Here is a 23693-nt window from a genome sequence, read left to right as displayed (position 1 = left end):
TGCCACAGGTTCTTAGCCCCTCCACACCCTCCTCCCACACAAACAACCCCTCGCTGTGGGGTACTTCACACCTTGTCCTGTAATTCAGCGGCAACATTAACACCTCCCTTGTCATGTGTCTCCACAGTGCTGCTGTTGATCACTCACTGTTACGTTCCCCAGTTTCTGTGTTGTAGTTTGTATATTTGTGAGTGTGTTTCAGGTAATGGCTTCCTGAAATTCTCCAAGCAGCTGATTGGTCGGCCCCATTGCTGATTGGAGAGCTGACACCGCCCGCTCGTCAGGACGCAGCTGTCTTCAATTAACAACCCCACCTAAAGCTATATAAGCCAGTGTTCTGTTGCTCAGAGGAGGAGACAGAGAGATGATTGCAGGGAGATATTTGCTGAGAGAGGAGGTTGATGGCAGAGGGTTATATATGTTGGTTGTTTCTCAGAAAGATAATTTGGTATGTACTTAGTTAGTTGTTGCTGAGAAACCTTATTATGTTCTGTGTTAGTTTGTTGCTCAGAGAGAGAGAGCTTCTTTAATGTCCTGAGTTTTTCTCAGTTTAGTTGTGTAATTGTTTGTTATTCTGTTTCCTTTGTTCCCAGGGGGGAAGGGGAAGGCACCTAGGCAGTGCTTAGGCAAGAGGCCCGCGGGCATACATATACCCGTAGTAATTTGTCTATACACACTAGGAAAGACCTGGGCGGACCATCCCCTGTATTTTGGTTAGTGTACCAGATGGTGCTAGTTAAGTAGTGGGTAGGCAGGTAAGGTAGAAGAGGGGGCTTTGATATTTAGTTTCTTTGCTTTGGTTCCGTCCAGCCCCTTTTCCCCAAACTTACCGCGTGAAGGAATAAATTCCCAGTAAACGGTATTCTCTGCCTTTGTGTCATCCTTGCTCACACCTACACTTCCATACCTCTTTCACACCACGGAGAGTTAAGTTGTAGCAGGGTGTTGCGTTCCCTCTTTCTAGAGGCGTGCGTAACACTCACACACAACAAGGGAGGACCCTGACTCATTGTTAAGGTTCACCTTTTGATTGACCACAGGGGAGTAATGGGAACACTCATGTGACAATGAGTAATGCAGGTTCGGGCTGCTCGTGCCCTAGAAAAATACTATTGGGATTTCTGATTTATTGACATCATAGGCTGAAAAGGGCAGCAGGGGTGGCAGGTGCGGCAGGTAGCCTACTGTTTAGAGCGTTGGGCCAGTAACCGAAAGGTTGCTGGATTGAATCCCTGAGCTGACAAGGTAAGAATCTGTTGTTCTGCTGCTGAACAAGGCAATTATCCCACTGTTCCCCAGTAGGCTGTCATTGTAAATATGATTGTGTTCTTTAACTGACTTGCCTAGATAAATAACAAAATTAAAAAAGCATGCCCTTCAGACTAATATTGTTGGAGGGATGTAAACTTTTCAGAGGGGTATAGAAGGAAAAAGAGATGTTTGTGTTCAGATCCCCATTTAACCGTTCAAAAAGAAAATAACATGTGTAGACCTTACCGTGAAATGCTTATTTACAAGCCCTTAACCGACAATGCAGAGTAAGAAAATATTTGGTAAATAAAATTAAGTAAAAAAATTAAGTAATACAATAAAATAACAATAATGAGGCTATATACAGGGGGTACCGGTACCGAGTCAATGTGCGGGGGTACGGGTTAGTCAAGATAACTGAGGTAATATGGACATGTACAGTAGGTAGGTTAAGGGTAAAGTGACTATGCATAGATAATAAACAGCGAGTAGCAGAGCAGCCTAAAAAAGAGGATCAGTGTTTAGTCCGCTATAGTGATTGGGATGTATTTGAGCTCAGCAGCAGAGCAGTAGGGAATCCTGGGATGGCCCCCTGGGATGCCAGGCCAGAGGCCTCTTGCTGTAATGGGAAAGGGGGGCACAAACACAGCAGGAGTCAATGCTGTGCCAAGAAGTCATCAAATATCCCTAACTGTCACATGCTTCACTTGCTGCCCAAAATGATGCTGGAGTAGGATCTTTGAGTCTGGATAGACCTATTGGAAACAGGTGCTTTCAGCTGTTGTAACTTTTACATTTGTGTCCTTTTGTTTGTGGATGTGAGTGCATAGGTGTGTGTACATACAGACCCTAACGAAAAAAGATTGAAGTTTTGAAACTGCAGTAAAACTGCAGTAACTGCAGTGAACTGTGGTATTTTGGACGCAGTAATTGCAGAATAACTGCAGTGTACTTCAGTGTACTGCAGTTGAACTGCCGTTATACTGCATTGTACTGCAGTTAAACTGCACTCTGCAATCTTTTCTCGCAAAGGGAGCTATAAGAAAATGTAAATATTCTCCATATGAAAGGCTTAAAGTAGATAAACCAAAGTATTTGGTTTTAAATATACTTAAGTATCAAAAGTAAATTCATTTAAAATTCATTATATTAAGCAAACCAAATTGCACAATTTTTTACTTTTTTTATTGATTTATAGCCAGGGTCACACTACAACACTCAGACATAATTTACAAACCAAGCATTTGCGTTTAGTGAGTCTGCCAGGTCACAGGCAGTAGAGATGGCCAGGGATGTTCTCTTGATAAGTGTGTGAATTGGACCATTTTCCTGTCAAAATGTAAGGAGTACTTTTGGGTGTCAGGGAAAATGTTTGGAGTAAAAACTATTTTCCTTAGGAATGTAGTGAAGTAAAAGTTGCCAAAATATAAATAGTAAAGTAAAGTACAGATACCCCAGAAAACGAATTAAGTAGTACTTTAAAGTATTTTTACTTCAGTACTTTAAACGACTGACTTCTTGTTTTAGTTAGACTACTAGTCATAATTCCAAAAGTTTATCAACTGTTGCACGTGTTGTAATCATGTCCAAACAAAGGTTTGATAGAACCATAAAGGTTTTAAATGGTTATCGCGGGTAAATGTGTCCTCACCTACTATTCTATTATGAAGATAGAGGTGCAAAAATATCCTCAAATGTCGTCGACCCCCCCCCACCGCCGCCATAGGGAAATCCCATGCCAAAGCCTACCGACCCCTCCCCTCAGATACTGCAACTCAGTAAAGTCCGGTGGCAGGAGGGGGGCCTTCCTTGCCTGACATTGCGGTGCGCACCAAAGCTGATGATGCTTGGCTGATGTTTGATTCAGCTTCTAAAGTAGACTATCAGGGTCGAAGCTCGCTCTCTAATGCATGAGGACTTGGGACAGTAATTTTAGTTAGCATATCTCTATCTTGGTATCAATCAATTAATTACACGCATTAATTTGAAAATGGTGACTTTATTGCGTCGACGAGCTTCGGCGCTGCTTCTTGCGTGGGGTTATTGTATTTTGGCTGAGACAACTTTTTCTAACATCACTCTTGATAACGAGGTTCACTCCAGCTTCATCCAGCGCCGTCTGAGGAGTCAGGAGCGCCGGGAGATGCAGCGGGAAATCCTCTCCATCCTGGGGCTGCCCCACCGGCCCCGGCCGCACATCTACACCAAACAAAACGCTGCCCCGATGTTCATGCTGGATTTGTACAACGCTATTTCCACGGACGGACAACAGCCAGCAGGTTTTTCGTATTATAAGCCCGTTTTATCGACCCAGCGGCCCCAGATGGTGACCCAGCAAAACAGTATTTTCCTCAATGACGCGGATATGGTGATGAGCTTTGTCAATCTTGGTATGTCCTCCTTATCACCATATCCAGAGACGTATCCATGAATTTCGATGGATATTCATTGATAAGTTATTGTTTAACCTATATGATATAAAACATATATTTCACGATTGTTCACTTTATTTTTAAAAGCAGAAAAAGTTTATTTCATCTTTGCGCAACCGATGACCCAGTCTTGACACAGAAGCGCTTTTATCTTACAATACAAATAGTTTTTTACTCAACACATCTCACATGAACATGACCTAAACACAATAATTAAACAGCTGCTTGTTTAGGTTTACTCTGATTTATCTGACACTGCACTGTAATGCTAATACGCTCATTATGCTTACTTTGACTCATTCAGTGTCTCAATTGCGCATACACTCGTAGAAAAAAGGGTTTTCTGGCCATCCCCATAGGAGAACACTTTTGGGTTCCACGTAGAACTCTCTGTGGAAAGGGTTTTACATGGAACCCAAAAGGTTCTACCTGTAACCAAACTACTATGGGACAGCCAAATAACTGTTTTAGGTTCTAGGTGGTACTTTTTTAAAAAAACATAGTTTTCCAGTTTTTTAACAAAACTTCCTACCATGGTTTCTCTTTGGACCTGTCTGGTCTGTAGGAATACTGACCAGGAGAGCAGAGGTCAGGCAAGGTGAAGGGTGGTTGTGTTGTGCTGGTCAGACAGAGCACTGCTGAGGATCCAGTAGATACTCCAGTTAGGAATCAGTCTCTCTGGCTTAACCTTGACTTAAATCACAGGAGTTGACTGTAGAAAGCAGGCTTACTCCCAGTTTCCCTGTTGGCGTAAGTATTAAAGGGTGAAAGCTTTCTTCACTGCTGTTTTGTTGTTTGTAAGCACTTTGCAGAAATAACTCTACTGTTGAACTGAGTGCATGAGCTAAGTGTTTGTGTGTGAGTGACGTTCCATTTGTGTGCAGCTTCTAAACGTGGAGGCTTATGGTAACGTTCTCTTTAGATAACACTGTTCTGCATTCTGAGTTGTAAATGTTATGACAACATGGCTGTATCTGATTTCCCCTGAATCCCTTCAGTGTTCTGGGAGACCGGCTTTAGCAAGGCTTTGTTTAGCATGATTTGGACAGGTATTTCAGTACCCTGGGGAAGGCAGGACAAATCAACAGGGAGATAAAGACTAAAATCGAATTATATTTGTCACATGCACCGAATAGACCTTACAGTGAAATGCTTATTTACAAGCCCTTAACCAATAATGCTTTAAGAAGTTTTAAGAAAAATAAGTGTAAAGTAAAAAATAGAAAATAAAAGGAATAAATAATTAAACAGCAGCAGTAAAATAACAATAGCGAGGCTGTATACAGGGGGTACCGGTACAGAGGCAATGGTTAGTTGAGGTAATATGTACATGTAGGTAGAGTTAAAGTGACTATGCATAGATAATAAACAGAGAGTAGCAGCAGCGTAAAAGAGGGGTCTGGGTAGCCCTTTGATTAGCTGTTCAGGAGTCTTATGGCTTGGGTGTAGAAGCTGTTAAGAAGCCTTTTGGACCTAGACTTGGCGCTCCAGTACCGCTTGCCGTGCGGTAGCAGAGAGAACAGTCTATGACAAGGGTGGCTGGAGCCAGTGACAATTTTTAGGACCTTCCTCTGACACCGCCTGGTATAGAGGTCCTGGATGGCAGGAAGCTTGGCCCCAGTGATGTACTGAGCCGTACGCACTACCCTCTGTAGTGCCTTGCGGTCGGAGGCTGAGCAGTTGCCATACCAGGCAGTGATGCAACCAGTCAGGATGCTCTCGAAGGTGTAGCTGTAGAACCTTTTGAGGATACCAAATCTTTTCAGTCTCCTGCGGGGGAATAGGCTTTGTCGTGCCCTCTTCACAACTGTCTTAGTGTGTTTGGACCATGATAGTTTGTTGGTGATGTGGACACCAGAGAACTTGAAGCTCTCAACCTGCTCCACTACAGCCCCGTCAATGAGAATGGGGTTGTGAGTGCTACGGATTGGTAGTCATTTAGGCAGGTTACCATAGTGTTTTTGGTCACAGGTGTTGCATCTAAGCTGGCTGTGTGTGTGTGTGTGTGTGTGTGTGTGTGTGTGTGTGTGTGTGTGTGTGTGTGTGTGTGTGTGTGTGTGTGTGTGTGTGTGTGTGTGTGGGCGGGCGTAAATCAAGGGGGGTAGGGTGGGAGGAGTAGGGGGACTTCCTTGGACATTATTGCGTTTATAAAACCCAAATCCTGCTTTTGTTTCCTTTGGAGATCTCACCGCGGGTCTAATATCACTATGGTGAAACAGCAGACAGTGTGGTGCCTGTGGCTCCCATCCGGCTGGGGCTTTTCATCCAAAGTCAACCCTTTCCCCTTCGTTGTCCTGCCTCAAGGCTTACAGGAGGGATACAGGTTGGGCTTCATGGCCTATTGTGTGTGTCTAAGGTTCTCAATTTATCATCAGGAATACATTTGGCACTTTTAACCTTCTATTCCCATTCATGTGTCTGTGTGAGCATGTATGTGAGGCAGGGTTGAGTCACCGGGATAGAGGAAAGGGGAAGAAGTAAGTGCATATAAAGTGCAGAGAAAAGAGAAAGAATGAGAAGGCCCCCGTTCCTCTCATGAACCCATGGCCCCTCTCTCCATTTGATCTGCATTCTGTTTCCAGCTGTGGGTTCCACCATTTTGTAAAGAGCCAGTCCCGGTGGTCCCTGGTAGAGGTCGACCGATTCATCAGAATGGCCGATTAATTAGGGCCGATTTCAGGTTTTCATAACAATCGGTAATCAGCATTTTTGGACACCAATCATGGCCGATTACATGGCACTCCACGAGGAGACTGTAACAATGCCTCCTAGTAGGAGGGGGTGTGTAGGAATCAGGAGCAGGAGAGCAGAGAAGTTCCAGTGGCACACGTTTAATCAGGCGGTCCCGAAGGCACAATACAAACAAATGGGAAAACACGCACAAACGTAGTCGCCACCCACAGGGAATAAATTACGCACATGGAGGAGAAACCTCGACTCCACAAACAAAGTCACGTAAGCACATGGTAAACATTTACCGAAAATATAAATGAAACCCCGTGGTGCAGGTACGCACCCCTTATATGCAAATACACAGCAAATAATCCCGCACAAAGCCTAGCCTGCAACGGGGTGTATATAAACCCACCAAATCAACTAAACTGAACACAGGTGCGAAAAAACAGACAGACACAAACGAAAAGGAAAATGGGATCGGTGGCAGCTAGTAGGCCGGCGACGACGACCGCCGAGCACCGCCGAACAGGGAGAGGAGCCACCTTTGGTGGAAGTCGTGACAGAGACTGCGTGGCAGGCTGACTACCTGTTATGCGAGTGCAGCAAGGAGCCAAGGTAAGGTGCTAGCTAGCATTAACCTCTACGGGCCACGGGGGCAGTATTGAGAATTTTGAAAAAAATATGTGCCCATTTTTAACTGCCTCCTACACCAACTCAGAAGCTAGGATATGCATATTATTACCAGATTTGGATAGAAAACACTCTGAATTTTCTATAACAGTTTGAATGGTGTCTGTAAGTATAACAAAACTCATATTGCAGGCAAAAACCTGTGAAAAATAGATTTAAAAAAAAGAGAATTTTGTGACTGTACTATTTAGTGTCATTGTTTTAAAGATACCACAGTGAGAAAGGATTCAGTTCGCAACTCCTAAGGCTTCCACTAGATGTCAACGATCTTTAGAAAGTTGTTTGAAGCATCTGTGATGAATACAGACCGAATTAGAATGCTTACAAGTTGACACGTCATCACTTCATTTTTTGCGCCTGCGCATGAATCTGAGAAGAGTGTCTTTGTCATAATCGTTTATTCTAGACACTTGATAGGTTGTGTGAAAATATTACTGATGTTTACTGATGTTTCACGTTAAAAATGGACCAAAAGATTAATGCTAAACAACGTTTGACATGTTTGGAGAAACGTAAATAGATTATTTACTAGGTTTTCTTTAGCTTTTCGGTGTGACTTTACACTGCCCACCTCATTTTGTGGGAGCCTACTGAACGCTAACTATTTGGACATAAATTATGAACTTTGTCAAAAGAAACCACATTTGTTCTGGACCTGGGATCTCTGGCAGCGCCTTCTGATGGAGATAATCAAAGGTAAGGGGATATTTAGAATGTTATTATCAATATTAGATGATGCTAATGCTAACGGTATAGCTTAGCTTAGCTTAGCTTAGCTTATAGCTTATTGTTGTTAGCATAGTACCAAGTTTATTGCAAAATGTGATTTCCCAGTAAAGTTATTTTGAGATCTGGCCATTCGGTAGCAATTACGAGATGATAATATATTATTCTTTGAATGACAATATTATAATTTACCAATGTTTTCGAATAGTAATTCCGTGATTTGTAATGCTAGATTCACTGGGAGCATTCGAGCCGAAAAAAATTCTGAATTTCACCGCGACTGTAAATGCTGTTTTTGGATATAAATATGAACTTGATGGAACTAAAAATGCATGTATTGTATAACATAATGTCCTATGAGTGTCTTCTGATGCAGATTGTCAAAGGTAAGTGCATAATTCTAGCTAGTTTTCTGTCTGTTGATGCCCTTCTTTGAATTGGCTAAACATTACACGCAGCTATTGTCAATGTACTCTCCTCACATAACCTAACTTTATGCATTCTCCGTAAAGCCTCTGAAAATCGGACAGCGTGGTTAGATTTAGGAGATATATCTTTCAAATGGAGGAAAATAGTTGATTATTTGATTATTTGAAATGATTACTCTTGCAGTTTTGAATTCCCCGCCATGGTCACATGACAATGAATCCCAATACCGGGATAAGATCCTGCCCCCTGGCCTCAACAGGTTTTAAACGTATTTTATAAAAAACAATCAATCTTAACATAATCACTAGTTAACTACACATGGTTGATGATATTACTAGTTTATCTAGCTTGTCCTGCGTTGCATATAATCGATGCGGTGCCTGTTAATTTATCATTGAATCATAGCCTACTTCGCCAAACGGGGGATTTAACAAGCGCATTCGCGAAAAAAGCACTGTCGTTGCACCAATGTGCACCTAACCATAAACATCAAAGCCTTTCTTAAAATCAATACACAAGTATATATTTTTAAACCTGCATATTTAGTTAATATTGCCTGCTAACATGAATTTATTTTAACTAGGGAAATTGTGTCACTTTTCTTGAGTTCTGTGCAACAGAGTCCGGGTATATGCAGCATTTTGGGCCGCCTGGCTCGTTGCGAACTGTGTGAAGACCATTTCTTCCTAACAAAGACAGCCAACTTCGCCAAACGGGGGATGATTTAACAAAAGCGCATTTGCGAAAAAAGCACAATCCTTGCACGAATGTACCTAACCATAAACATCCATGCCTTTCTTAAAATCAATACACAGAAGTATATATTTTTAAACCTGCATATTTAGTTAAAAGAATCCAGGTTAGCAGGCAATATTAAACTAGGGAAATTGTGTCACTTCTCTTGCATTCATTGCACGCAGAGTCAGGGTATATGCAACAGTTTGGGCCGCCTGGCTCGTTGCGAACTAATTTGCCAGGATTTTACGTAATTATGACACAACATTGAAGGTTGTGCAATGTAACAGGAATTTTAGACTTATGGATGCCACCCATTAGATAAAATACGGAACGGTTCCGTATTTCACTGAAAGAATAAATGTTTTGTTTTCAAAATGATAGTTTCCGGATTTGACCATATTAATGACCTAAGGCTCGTAGGGGCGAGGAGAGGGACGGAAGCAATACTGTTACACTGGCAATACTAAAGTGCCTATAAGAATATCCAATAGTCAAAGGTATATGAAATACAAGTGGTATAGAGAGAAATAGTCCTATAATAACTACAACCTAAAACTTCTTACCTGGGAATATTGAAGACTCATGTTAAAAGGAACCACCAGCTTTCATATGTTCTCATGTTCTGAGCAAGGAACTTAAACGTTAGCTTTCTTACATGGCACATATTGCATTTTTACTTTCTTCTCCAACACTTTGTTTTTGCATTATTTAAACCAAATTGAACATGTTTGATTATTTATTTGAGGCTAAATTGATTTTATTGATGTATTATATTAAGTTAAACTAAAAGTGTTCATTCAGTATTGTTGTAATTGTCATTATTACAAATAAATAAATACACTAAAATAATCGGCCGATTAATCGGTATCAGGGGTTTTGGTCCTACAATAATCGGTATTGGTATCGGCGTTGAAAAATCATAATCGGTCGACCTCTAGTCCCTGGAGTGATAGCTTAAAGCCAAACTGGATTAAGGCATTTCCCCTTGATAGACCGTAGCTTTCAGTAAGGGAAAGAGAACTTTTCTACCCCCTCTTTCAATGTGCAGGTATTTAGGTGGCCAATGTTGACGCATCTCGGAAATGATGGAATCAGTTCAGTTTTATTAGTCTTGCTTCCTTCATTTCCTAAACTAATTAATGGTGGAAAAAGCTTTGGCTTCTCGTGCCTTGTTCTTGTGGAATGGTAGACATATTTTTTCTTCTTTCCCCTAAGTGAATTAATATATTGAAATGAAACTGCTGTAGGGTATCCTTTTTTACTCATTTGTTTTGTGTGAATATATACCATTTCCCCACATAGAGTTAGGACTGTTAGAATCCCCAACCACCATCCAGTCTGCCCACTATCAATATGTATTAATTTAATGTCCATGACTATGCAACACATCTGACTATACAGCTGCAGTTTGACCGCACACATCTGTAGCTTGCCTGCACATCTGTGTCGTTATAATGGAGCTATAGCCATACTGTGGAGTGGAGAGCTCAGGTCTGACTTTACACTGCTGAAGCAATCTGACTATAACCTGACTGCATGGTTCCTGGTTGGACTTAGTTGACCTGCATTCCTGCACTGCTAGTGCCTCATGTGGGCATAGGCAGACACAGATGTCTTTGGGATGTTCTTGCTTCCATGAGAACACACCTGCCGCATATGGGAATAAGAGACAGGCTTATCAGTTATCTTTCACATTGCTCCATGTGAAATAAAATTAAGAAGATGGTGCTGTATGGTCAAAGTTTGCCTTGTAACAGGTTTGTGAACCCAACAGGCTAAATTGAAAGCTGACTGTCATAGTAATCTGATTTGGGGAGGAAAGCATGTAGGGTATTTGTTCTCGATACTCAAAATTGTATAATTCCTCTAATCATTTTTTAATCCCTTCTTTAAAGATGGTTTCCTTTTTTTCTAAGACGTTGTTTCAATTGAAATGCTTAGCAAGGTGTAAGGTTTGTTAAACAAAGCCTGTTTTGGTGAATAAAATAATCTGAACATAAGCCACTGAATGTTGTCATACTTCCATATCGCCATTTTTTAATGGAACCTAAGACAGGGTAGTTGGAGAGGTTAAAGAATAAAATGTTTTATTGTCACATACACCACCGGATAGGTGCTGTGAAATGGGTTATTTTAGACATCTGATTAAGAAAGTGTTTTTTTCATTAGGCATTTTCATTGTGTTCCAGCTTACTTTATACCAAGTAGATTTTCTAGGTTTTAGTTTTGCCTCTGATGTAGAATATTCATAAACTTCACCCATATATTTTGATTGGCAGCTGAAAATGATTCATTATAAACAAACAGGCTATCGATTGTGCCACGCCAGTGCTGCACGTTGAACCCTGTGTCATGAGCTAAGAAAAGTGTTGAAATGCTTCACAGAGAGAAGTTTGCATATCTGAGGGCTGATCTCTGGAGCTAATGGTCCCTTACGTAAACACACCAAGACCTTACAAGCAATTATTGCCTTCATAAAAACGCCATGGTTTCTTTCCATCGTTTAATAAATGACTAGCATGGTTCAGAATGCTCTTTACGGTGTGTGTGTGTGGTTAAAAGTTGTTTTCTGGGCTTTAATGTGTTGGGTGCATGTGTGCTGCATTAAGTTGTGTGTGTGTGTGTGTGTTATTCGGTACTGAAACAATACCAAGGCACCAGTGAGACAGACGTATGATGTCATGGGGGCTGCTAGTGGGCAGGATGTGTTTAAGATGGGTAATCATCGCTCCACTCTGCACACCTCCAGTGTGGGAAGTCCCCCATTGCTCCGGAGACCTCCACCAAGCTTTCCAAGGACAAACACATTGGGTAACGCTGTAAAAACACAGCGCTGGAAACCTCCAGGAAATCTTTGGCTCTGCCCCACCACCATTATTGTGGAAACTCTGAGAGTGGCTCAGCTGTTTCAGGGCAGGGTGGGACACCGTGGGCTCAGTTAGGGGACTGATATCAGGCCTAGCCTACTCTCAGAAAGACCATTCACATAAATACTCTATTATCATTCCCCTCCAGAATATAGTACTTCATGTATAGTGGTTAAATGTATTCTCCTATGGTGGATTATGGATAACATTTTGAGGATTATGACATTAGGATCATAGTGTTACTGCAGGGTGTATGTATGGACATTGGATTGGCTGCTGTGGTTTTTCTGGCATTGCTTTAACGGGGCTTTTCTTGTGGTCAGCCCCCCCCCCCCCCCTGGTGCTTTATGCAGACTGATGTTAAGATCAATCAGCTCTCTCATGGAAGCAGGAGTCTGCTATTTTTGACACAGTGCTTCTGAGATGTGGGCAGAGCAATGTGGATCAGAAGACTTTGATTCAGCAACATTTTTGGCAGAATTAAACCACCACCTGGCTGCTGATCTGAGTGTATTCACAGCACTGTGTGTTGGTACACATGCACCCCCCACTGTTTCAACAGACCAGGGGTTATGGGGAGAAAAGGGATGTGCCTTTAACCCTCCAGGGTCAGTGTTCATTATGTTAGTTGTGCAGCTGTTAATGGGTGAGGTTACCTGTTGGAAAAAGCTGATCAGGGATCAGTTGGTATGGGTAGTGAGTAACCTCTTTTCTCCCACTATCCCCTCTCAACAGTTGAGCTGGATCAGAACGTCCTGTCTTCTCGGCACAACAGGGAATTCCGCTTTGACTTGTCCCATATCCCAGAGGGAGAAGCTGTCTCCGCTGCAGAGTTCAGAATCTACAAGGACTACATCGGAGAACACTATGAGAATGAGACCTTCCACGTGAGCGTGTACCAGGTGCTACAGAAGCCCCCTGACAGGTGACACCTCTTCCATTAATCTTTGTGTGTGTGGCCTTATAAAACAGTATACTACTCCCTAAAACTGCAGAGACCCACCTTGACCATATAGAACACCCCTTCAAACACCACCCTCACTCCCCACGCCACCATCATTCACTTAATCCCCCTTCTGTAATACCTGGCAACCCTCCCCTCCCTCCACCCAACCCCTCTCTTTTTGGCCACACTACGCGTTTTGATTGTAGTGAACAGCAGTTTGATTTGTCCACCTAGGAAACACACACACACACACACACACACACACACACACACACACACACACACACACACACACACACACACACACACACACACACACACACACACACACAGCTTGTCCTGCTAGGTGACATCAGAGCCCAGTCATGTGTAGGCATGGCCTGTCCCACAGAGGTGACAGTGAGGCTATGTCGGTGCTAAGAACAACACCATTGTCATTTAGAGACACACATGCCTTCTATACAGACAACAAGGCGGCAAGAGAAAGAAACAGTCTGTGTTGTGGGCCTGGGGGCCTGAAACTCAATCTGTAAACAAATCCATTGTCTGTGAGATCTGCCCCAGAGCTGTGATATCTGCTTCAATCAGTCTGGGAATTTTCATCTGTGATAAAGATACTTCTTTTAATAATGGCTATCGGTGGGGTTAGATCGACACTGCATGTCCTAGCCCATCTTGTTTTGGATTTGCTGTATCCTGGGTTCTCTCTGGGTGGCTAATCTCTTCAGTCTCTACTATTTATTGGAATATGTATCAGCTATCTAGATCAACTTTTATATAACTACTTTACTTTTACATACTGCACTACATAGCAGCATCCCAAACTGCCACTGAGGAGAATGGTTTGAAATGCAATGTGAAGTGGCAAGGCTATACGTTTATCCAGACTTGAGGCAACTGATGTTAGAATTTAGAAGAACACACTTCCTAGGTCTGTAACTCTTTGTTGTGTATCTAACTGAGACTTTATGTGCTGTGTATCTAATGTTAGTAGTCAATGTGCCCCTCAGTGAGGAGGACCTGTTCCTGCTGGACACGCGTGTGGTGTGGGCTATAGAGGAAGGCTGGCTGGTGTTTGACATCACAGCCACCAGTAACCAGTGGGTGGTGAACCTGGACCAGAACCTGAACCTGCAGCTGGGCCTAGAGAGCATGGACGGTGAGTCACTGTCATAGAGTTATAGGAGTACTGAATGGCCACTGGTCCAACAGAGATAGATCTCTAGGGCTGGTACACCCACCACATAACATTGAATTTAAAACTATCAACATATACACTGGACTGACATGTGCATGTATTTCTGTCTCCCTCTACAGGCCAGAGTGTGAACCCCAGGTTAGTAGGGCTGGTGTGGGGCAGTGGGCTACAGGACAAGCAGCCCTTTATGGTGGCCTTCTTTAAGGGAACTGAGGTTCGCCTCCGCAGCGTCCGCTCTGCCCACGGTCACAAGGGGCGCAACCCCAACCGCTCTAAAAACCCCAAGAATGCCCAGGACGCACTGAAGGTTGCTGAGGCTGCAGCAGGTACACAAATTCCCCACTTGGAGTTTAATGAGTCAGTCAACATTTTATAAACTTGTAAACTTCATATTCAGGCTATGAATAATATTTAACTAGGAACACCTCTATTATACAGTGTTTAAGTGGCAGTGATCACAGTGGATTGTGTTGATTAATCTGTATGCTGTTAATTTCCCCCTTTGTCTTCAGAGACCCTCAGCACAGACCCAAAACAGGGCTGTAAGAAGCATGAGCTGTATGTCAGCTTCAGAGATCTGGGATGGCAGGTACAGTAATATGACGACTCCTTCTATCACACCAGGTCCTGATATCTCTGTTCTGTACTGTAATGATCTGAGCACCCCCTCTTCTTTCTCTATTCACCCACTTAGATAGGAGTATGACTTGAATAGATTCAATATGACATTATCTCCATCTCCCATTTGTTGGATGTTGTTATGAGAAATTCATTTTTTCAATTGTCCCCTCAGGACTGGATCATTGCACCAGAGGGCTATGCAGCGTACTACTGCCAGGGCGAATGCGCTTTTCCCCTCAACTCCTACATGAATGCCACCAATCATGCCATTGTGCAGACTCTGGTAAGAATATTTATAGCTTTCATATTATTATATACATTTCTGAGGGGGTTGAATATGGCATTTTCTCAGGGTTTCACTGTAGAGTCTTACTTTAAATTGTAAATTATTTTCATTTTTCAATTTCTTTATCAAAGCACTCTTTGACGTCCTGCATCCTGTAAAGAAAACTGCTAAAGTATCAATGCACATTTTACCCCACACTTGAATATTTCTAATAACAGTGCTCTATTCTACCCCCCCCCCCCAGGTCCACTTCATAAACCCAGAGACAGTGCCCAAACCCTGCTGTGCCCCCACCCAGCTCCACGGCATCTCAGTCCTCTACTTTGACGACAGCTCCAATGTCATTCTGAAGAAGTACCGTAACATGGTGGTCAGAGACTGCGGCTGTCACTGACCTCCATCAGACTTCCCCTTCTCAGGATACACTGGGGCTAGTGGAGGAAGATGAGGAGGAAATGGGGATTATGCATCAAAACTCATTCATTTCCTGATCTATAAGTACCTGCTGCTTCAGGACTGGCAGGAAGACCAACTGCCTTTATTATTGGCTGCAAACTGACAAGTACTAGCAATACTGCCTTAGCAGTAGAGGCATACTGCCCTAGCAGTAGAGGCATACTGCCCTAGCCCAACTACGAAGAAGATCTTTGGCATCTGGATTGTCTCCACTACATGGTGCATTAAAGATAGTGACAAGGCTACTCGTCTAGAGACCACAATAGAATTCCCAGTCAGTACCATGGAGGAATGAAACCTCACAGACACTGCACTGTCATCCATTTATTTATAATCTCATTTTACTTAAGTTAACAAAGAAAGGAAAGTATTGATGAATACAAAAAGATAGCCCCCTGGACAGAGGCATGAGACTCAAATGAAATGCTAAAGATGCTCCAAAACGGAGCAGAATTAAGAATTTAGCAATTGCTTGTTTATCCATGAGTAGACATTTTAAGATGTGCCTTTGAACAAGATAAATCCTGTTTGGACAGTTCTGCTGTGTGCACCCAGCGCATCTGTGTAAAACAATTGCTGGATAAAAGTGCTGCATCTGATTGCATTAGACAGTCTCTGAAATGGGTTTACTTTGACATGTTTCTTTTTTACAGCATCATTAATTTTTTCCACAAACAGCTGGGTTTACTTTGATTTCGATGACAACAAAATGGCTGTCTGTTTTTCCTTTGAACAGCATGTAGATGATGATGTATTTTGCGGAGCAGAGGTCAGGTGTAAGACATCTGGCTGTCTGTGTGCAGATTCAGAGGCTGCTACTATGAGAGATGGCAGAGCTGACGGTTAATACGAGACTGTGTGGGATTGATAGAGTATGCCCTTTTGGGTTGAGTTTCCTGGAGGAGGTGGCACAGACGTATATCACCAAGCTCTGCACAGCACAAGAAAGGCATGTGGTCCCAGAGATGCCATTGGTTTTGCCCACATGAGACCGAGAGAACTCTGAGCTATCATTCTGTTCCAGCTTCCTTTTGATGTCCTTCCAGACCTGCAGGTGGGCGATCGAGGCCATATTTTCTGTAAAAACTAAATGTGAGATTACAGCAACAAATTGCACAGAAACTCTCATAGACATAGCAGATGCAATACATTTATATCACTTGGCCAGAAAAGCATTTTCTCACACACTGACAACCAAAACATGGTAACTGAAAACGTTGATGGTTTATGTATAATCTATCATAGGCTCTATAAGCATATGTATATAAATATTGTAAACATCAGCTGGTGAGGTAAAATATAGTAAATGTAGCCTACTTTAGGGCTCTATTCAGTCTGTATAGCCGAAGCGTTACAGATTGCGTGCTAGAAATGTCATACCCCCAAGACATGCTAACCTCTCACAATTACAATAACGGCAGGTTAGCATTTTGTTTTTTTTGGGAGGGTATGATATTTGTGCGTCTGTTACTTTCTCACTCATCATTATTCATGATTCATTCAGGATTATCCGTAATCATGGTAGCATCCACATTAATTTAGAAGTGTTTAGAAAATACTATATTCTTATTTACAATAAAAGTTACTCCAAAATGACACAATACATTATTTACCATTCATTTCTATTGGTCACAAACTAATCTTAAACACAATCAAAACAAACAGGAAATGCATTCAACAAATTTGCAGAGTAACAAGCTTGATGTAGTCATTGTGTTCTATAAATATGGGACCAAATACTTAACTTTTTACTACTTTAATACACATACTGTATAAGTGAATTTGGCCAATAATTTTGGTCCCCTAAAATGGGGGACAATGTACAAAAAGCACTGTAATTTCTTAATGGTTCACCAGATATGAATGAAAATACACTCAAAATAAAGCGCACAGTCTGCACTTTAACCTCCTAGTAATTTAAAATCCAAAGTGCTAGAATACAGAGCCAAAACAACAAAAATTATGTCGCTGTCCTAATACGTTTGGAGCTCACTATGCAGCATTTACCGTGAATACAGTCTCTGCTTCCGGCAGAACATTCCATTCTAAATGTTTATCACGCTGTAACGCTGAATTTCCGCCATACGGATTGAATAGAGCCCTTTAACATGTTTTATTCTTAATCAACAGAAATATTTCAATTAGAATTTCAGAACATAAAGGATTGTCAAACCGTAGCAAAAGTTGAGGTAAAAGAACAGACCGGACACCAATGAAGGGGATCTAGTGCATAATGTTATGCCAACAACTGTCAGCTATACAGTACAGCACACAGGGAGCCATTCACACTCACTGGGGCCTACTTCAACATTCACTGTTCTACATACAGAAATCAGTTCTGTCAATTAAAGTTGCTAATATAGAGGTAGCATAGAATGACATGTATTTCCCCTGAATGATCTCATTGATAAAATTAGGAGTGTTTATGTTTTCAAGTTTTAATAATATTGTGTGACACCTTTAAAATTGCAATTCCAGAGTTGGGTCAAGGTAATATATTGTGCCTGATATATTCTCTCTCACATCCCTGATAATCCATGGCTTTTAGACCAATAACTGCAATTGTACTCTGCTTATGAGTCTGTCTTAGGAGTCACTTAGGGCACTGCTTAGGGCACTGTCGTTAGGAGTCAAATCTATATTTCTTTCCTCCTTGATCATAATTCACCTTTATATAAAACAGACAGGCAGAAACGAGCCAAAGACAGCCACGAAGACAGGGATGGAAGAGTGTGAGGTTGAGATAAAGATAATAAAACCAAAGTTAGGCTTTGCTGGCACCCTTTCCATATGGTAGTGGTGTTTATCAGTACGGGCAGTTGGTGCCTGGGCCACACAGCTCAGGGGCTGACCAACGCCTCTTCCGCGCTGGTTCCAACCCCCCTCTCTGCCCTGCTTTTGGCCTATCTGGAGCAGGGGGAAGGGGAGCCTGGGGGCAGGATGTTTGCAGGGGCTTAGGCCCTCTAGCTGGGGTGCCAGGACCCTGGGGTTGGGTGGGTGGGGGAACGGAGGGTGATGTGGGTATGAGAGCCAGGCAGACGTCACCCACACTAAGTTGGTGGCAGCGGAGGCCACAAAGACGGACTGTTCTCTGGGGACAGCAGGAGGACCAGCCACGCCCGCGTACAAAGAACGGGTACTCCACATACACATCCAGGAATTCCTGTGGGAAAAAATACTGTTACAGTCACAATGCAGAACCTCTGTTTGTCTACTAAAGTGGTGTTAGTGTTCTGAAATTGGGGATTGGCATTGATGTAGTATCATAATGAGGGATACTGCAGGAATGTATTTCACTTTCTTTAGGGTTAGACTCATGAAGAATTATACTATTTGCAAATATTTATGATATCTTGTATATTGAATTCCATGTTATAAATTATGGAAATGTCAGTAGACAAACATACAATGACAAACACACTGACATGAGCTCATGTGATGTAATGATGTAGGAGGCTCAGGCCCAGCTCACCTGAGAGTGTTCCTCGTGTAGGAGGATGAGGAGGCGGGAGAGGGAGGGGGCTGTGGAGGGGGAGATGTGCTGCACAGTGCAGCAGCTCAGACGCAGCTCTGGACAAGCCTCTGCGCCGATTAGGAAGTCTTCTGTCTGCAAATCCTCAACCCTCCTCAGCCGCCCGTCTTTGAGCTCGATTAAAGAGCCTGCCGCAAAGTGAGGGAGCAACCAGGGCAGCTGGTCAGAAGAGGCGGAAGGGTAGGAAGAGTGATGGGAGGAGAGATATGGAGGCACACATACTTTTTCTGTTACTCCCATGGACCAATATTTCTCTGTTGATTGATCAATAAGTGATGGTCTTATGGGAGATTGTGCCTCAAACTCCAAAGGACTTTGCCCTGAAGCATCGTACTTGGGGGCTGTGGAGAGGTTTGTGTATACCAGTTCAGGGTGGTGGTGTAGGTTCCTGTTGGTGGTAGGAGATAGAGCTGTGCTCAGTGGGGCAGAACCTGTCCCTGAGCTGGGTCGTCGCTGGCCCCCCTGTTTCCTTCTTCTCATATATGGGCTGCTCTGTCTGCTTTGCTGTGCGGTGTGTGGACTTAACTTCTCCCTCACTTTTTTATTGAGGTGCCATCTGTACCCTGCTTCCACCCCACTGGGCTCCTCTGTAGGCAAGGCCATGTGTCTGCAGATAGAGGGGTGGCGTGGGTATTCTGAGGGGTGATGGAGAATGTAGGGAACTTCCCACCCTGAAGGCACTGCAGCCCAACGTCTGTAATAGTGCTCCTTCCACTCAGCCCAGCCATAGCTGTCGTTGACAGGAGAGGGGAGATAGGGGTTGACTCTGGTGGTGGAGGCTGTGGTGGGGGACTGGGTCCAGGGCTGGTATAGTGGGGGCACAGATGCAGGTGTAGGAGGGAGCAGGTCTGAGTAAGATGCATTGTAGGGCTTGACTTCATTATGGCTCTTGTAGGGGAAGGGGACCTTGAACGTGACAGCAGGAGGCTGCTCTGAGAGGCCTGGTCTGGGGTCCCTCTTCTTGGGCGGGAGACTCTCTCTGCCTAGGCCGGTCTCTGGGGTTAGTGTGGTGCTCATTGGTTCACACAGCCGTCACATATACTGACACTTCAGTTCCCTGGCCTACAGGTTGTTGTGGAGAGGTTAAGTCACATAGGCCTCATGTGAAAGAGGCACCCTAAGGGATCCCGTTACTCTCTGGTGAATCATCACTGACAGAGAGGTCAAAGGTGGTCTCAGTCTCAATGATCCAATCTGAAAAAATACAGAAATTATAATTTAGCCCTCATCCTTATGTCAAAAGCCCAAGAGGAAGGTACACCAAGATAATTTTATACATTTCATAGCCTTGTATTACAGGCTTTTCAGCTTATAGTCATGTGACTTTTGATGATGCATTTCATAAACTATATTTCATTACGTACTCTCACAACGCCCTCTCTCTCTCATATCCCTCTTTTTCTCTCTACTCTCCCTCTCTCTTTAAAATTTGCTACATAAGTGATAGACAGAGCCTTTCTCTGCCAGTTCTCCCTGTCTCTCTTAGACCCCTATGGAGTTACAGATGGTGACTATGCCCTTAAAATCTCATCACTAATTTCTCCATCGCCTCCAAATTAGAGCCTTTCAAACCACAGACTGCTGCATTGAGAGTGTGATTGACAGCTGAAGTCTGGCTCACTAGAACACTAAACTTTAACCGGATGTACTTAGGAAGAAGTTACTATGGTAACACAGTATAGTAGTGTGCATACTGTGGGAACAGTGTACATGAGGGGAGGTGTTGCACAGGGGTGCTGTGTTCTGCTTTCCAACACTAATCACAGATATCATTTTCATGAAAACTTAATGAATCTACTTTGTCTGAATAATATATCGCATTCTTACCCACTGATCAACACACATGGGATGTCATTGATTTTACCAACAACAGGAGTTATTCATTTCGCTGTAGCTGACCTACTATGCAGCACAGTAACAAAATGCATAATGTATTCATGTGAATCTGAGCAAAATACATGCAGATAAAACTGTTATACTTCTCAATATTGTATAAAAATAATGACCTTATATAGAAATGTAGCTTAACCTTGCATTTCCTATGTACAGCTCATACCATAAAGATATTTCACAATGCACACACTTGCCAGTAGTTTACCTATTCAAATCTACATGCTCTTTATTTAAATGATTTGACCGAAAGCCTGAAGAGAAGTGACAGAAGAAAACAGAGCAAGACTTTACGGTGCAATCTTATGCAAAGCTAAAGCCAAGGCCTGAATGGTGTCATCACACCACCGCAGAGCAGGCACCAGCTCCCTTGATTGCTGAATGATGCTCTTTCACTCTGACTAACAGACATGTCTCGCAAGTATGAGGCATAGCTTGGATCACACCTTCCATTGTGTGTACAGACTAGATGACCTCATAAAATTGGGACAGAATACACCCTCAAATGGAGAAACATTCCTAACACAGAGGGCTGTACTGACAGAGGCCAATCATTGGGCAAAAACTCAGAGCAGCAGACTGGTAGTATAACCTATTAAGGGTATCAATTGACCTCACCTTGCTGTGCATGTCATACTACGACTATGCAAATGCAACCTTCATACAGTGTCTGTAGGTGTGTTGTATGTACACAATTGTGTTACTTTTAGTGGAACAGTAATTGCTATGAAAGTCCTGAAACATACTTTTCTTTTGGTATTGTTATCATTATGTGCAGAGCTCTTTTTCTCAAGCAACACATTTCCAAGTTACAAATTACACCCCAAACAGAACTGGTCATATCGCGTTGCGTAAGTTCTGACTGATGTGAAGCCTAATGATCTAGATGGGTTAGATGCACTTTATCACTGATGCAATATTATTGCTATTGAGTTTTTACCACTTGGTGTAAATGCAACACCTCAACCGTAACATAAAGGAATACCATGCATATCTAATGACTACAAGGGAGATGAATACCTTCCTCCCACACAGTTACACACATATTATCACATTCACAAGATACATCTCAACACTTGCCGCCTTACCTCTCTTCTGGTTAAGGTGTGTCTTTAGTACAGCATGCTGCAGAGTGAATGGGAACATCCAGACAGCCTCACTATGTCTATCAGACAGATGCACTCTCTCTTTTTCCTCCCACTCTCTTTTACACCCCCACTATCTCCATCCCTCTCGACATATCTACCAGATTTGCTCAGCCCTCTCCTTCCCTCCTTCCCTCACTTCCTCTCTGTTGCTCTGTCTCTTTCTCCGTTTCTAGCTCAGTCTTGACTCCCTCTCCCTCCCTTCTTCTTTCCCTTTCACAACCCTTCTCTCTGGTTTCTGACTCTCTCCATCTCTCTCTCTCCCCCCATCCCTCTCTCCTTCCCTCTCTCTCCCTCCCTCTCTCTGGGTGTATAATTAGACATGAGACCGCTGTGATACTCGTCAGCTGATAGTAGGCGTATGGCTGCCTGATGGGCTTGGAACTCTGCCCAGTTGTGGTGAGGGCGGGAAACTATAGCTTAGAATGTTCTGGGCATTACACATCTTTAGCTTTCATGCCTGTTCCACCAGTTGGAATGCAGAACCTTCTTGGGAATATATAGGAAGACACATTCTGAAAATGAAATCCCATTCTGAAAATACTTCCGTTGGCTTCACATTTATTGCAATTCTCAGTTGTTGAAAATGACAGTGAATTCTCGCAACCCACTTCTCTATTACTGTGGTCATTAATACAGTCTTACAGTCTTCTCTTAGTTTTCTCACTGCTGCATATGTAGGATACATATCCGAGCCACTGAGCCAAATGCCAGACAGTGTGAATGTCAGTAAAGTTAGAAAATTATCAGCCTTAATTGCTTTCTATTCAGCAGTTAAAAGGATCAGTATTTAGACCTATATACATTCAGAACAAACACCATTTTTTAACTCAGGACACAAAAGATATGTTCCCTCTTTTACTATTCTTCTTTTTCCCCTCTCTTTGTATTTCTATTCAGCCCTACTCTCATTCTACAGAATAAAAAGTGATCATGGCCCTTGATTCAAGCATCTCCCATCTATAGGAAAGCAATCTGATTTACAGGTAGCTCCAGATGCCCCATGCTCTGCAGGGTGAAACCCCAGTCATGATGAAGCCCACACACACACATTAGAGAGAGGCGAAAAGAGCTTCTCATTTTGAGTCACATCATTCTTCATCTGCCCACACACACTCTCTCAGACAGTACAGGACATGTCAAGAGTTAAAGCTGGAGGAGTCACTACCTCAACCAACACTTCTCTGACATTTATGAAGATCACTGTTGATACAAATCAACGTATCATTTTCTCACTCCCACGTCCTCCAAACACCCATTAGAGTATACATGCATCTGCAGTCAGTAGCTTACATCCGCACCCATGCATGGATGCCAAGACTTGTTATTGTTAAGGTTTCCACAAAGACAGATAGCTATTCATATGTCCTTCCCCTCTCTCCATCTCTTTCTATATGTCTCTCTCTGGGTGGCAGCATGTCTGTGTGCTTTCATTTGAAAGAATGCCACCTCACAGGAAAACATCCTATACAATAAAACCCCATTGATATTACCACTTATATACCATATAATTCAAGGCTAATTAAAGGCCTATATAAGGCCTATTCAAATCAAGCCAATAAAACATTTCATATTAGCTATTTAAATGCAGAATAATATCTATTTACAACAGCTCAGGTTGCAATGAAAAGGAAACACATCCTTTGACCACTAGATGGTGTCAATTACTTTGATATTCACACAATGTTGTAGTACTGAGTGATCATTATTTCTGCATTTGCAGGCAATCAGTATTATCCCAGGCAACACATACATTTTATGGGACGGTACTACCCTTACATCTAAAATACCTACTGATACAATGCGGTAT

At 42.7% G+C, this 23693-nt stretch overlaps 2 protein-coding genes across 2 annotated transcripts; one reads left to right on the top strand and one right to left on the bottom strand.

The window, feature by feature from the left end:
- The first annotated feature begins 3211 nt into the window (after nucleotides 1-3211).
- LOC115207619 (bone morphogenetic protein 7-like) lies at nucleotides 3212-15923 on the top strand. The gene is made up of 7 exons (XM_029774894.1): nucleotides 3212-3641; nucleotides 12545-12734; nucleotides 13766-13914; nucleotides 14073-14279; nucleotides 14466-14542; nucleotides 14747-14857; nucleotides 15105-15923. The coding sequence occupies exons 1-7, from the start codon at nucleotides 3242-3244 to the stop codon at nucleotides 15252-15254; spliced, it is 1284 nt and encodes a 427-aa protein (XP_029630754.1). The 5' UTR covers nucleotides 3212-3241; the 3' UTR covers nucleotides 15255-15923.
- A 1138-nt stretch (nucleotides 15924-17061) lies between these two features.
- Nucleotides 17062-22064, bottom strand: LOC115207618 (uncharacterized). The gene is made up of 3 exons (XM_029774893.1): nucleotides 21827-22064; nucleotides 18789-20042; nucleotides 17062-18479 (listed from the first exon to the last, which is right to left on the bottom strand). The coding sequence occupies exons 2-3, from the start codon at nucleotides 19863-19865 to the stop codon at nucleotides 18123-18125; spliced, it is 1434 nt and encodes a 477-aa protein (XP_029630753.1). The 5' UTR covers nucleotides 19866-20042; nucleotides 21827-22064; the 3' UTR covers nucleotides 17062-18122.
- Nucleotides 22065-23693: the final 1629 nt, after the last annotated feature.

The sequence above is a fragment of the Salmo trutta genome, chromosome 14, assembly GCF_901001165.1.
Source record: "Salmo trutta chromosome 14, fSalTru1.1, whole genome shotgun sequence".
NCBI lineage: Eukaryota > Metazoa > Chordata > Actinopteri > Salmoniformes > Salmonidae > Salmo > Salmo trutta.
This window is presented reverse-complemented; position numbering and strand designations above follow the sequence as displayed.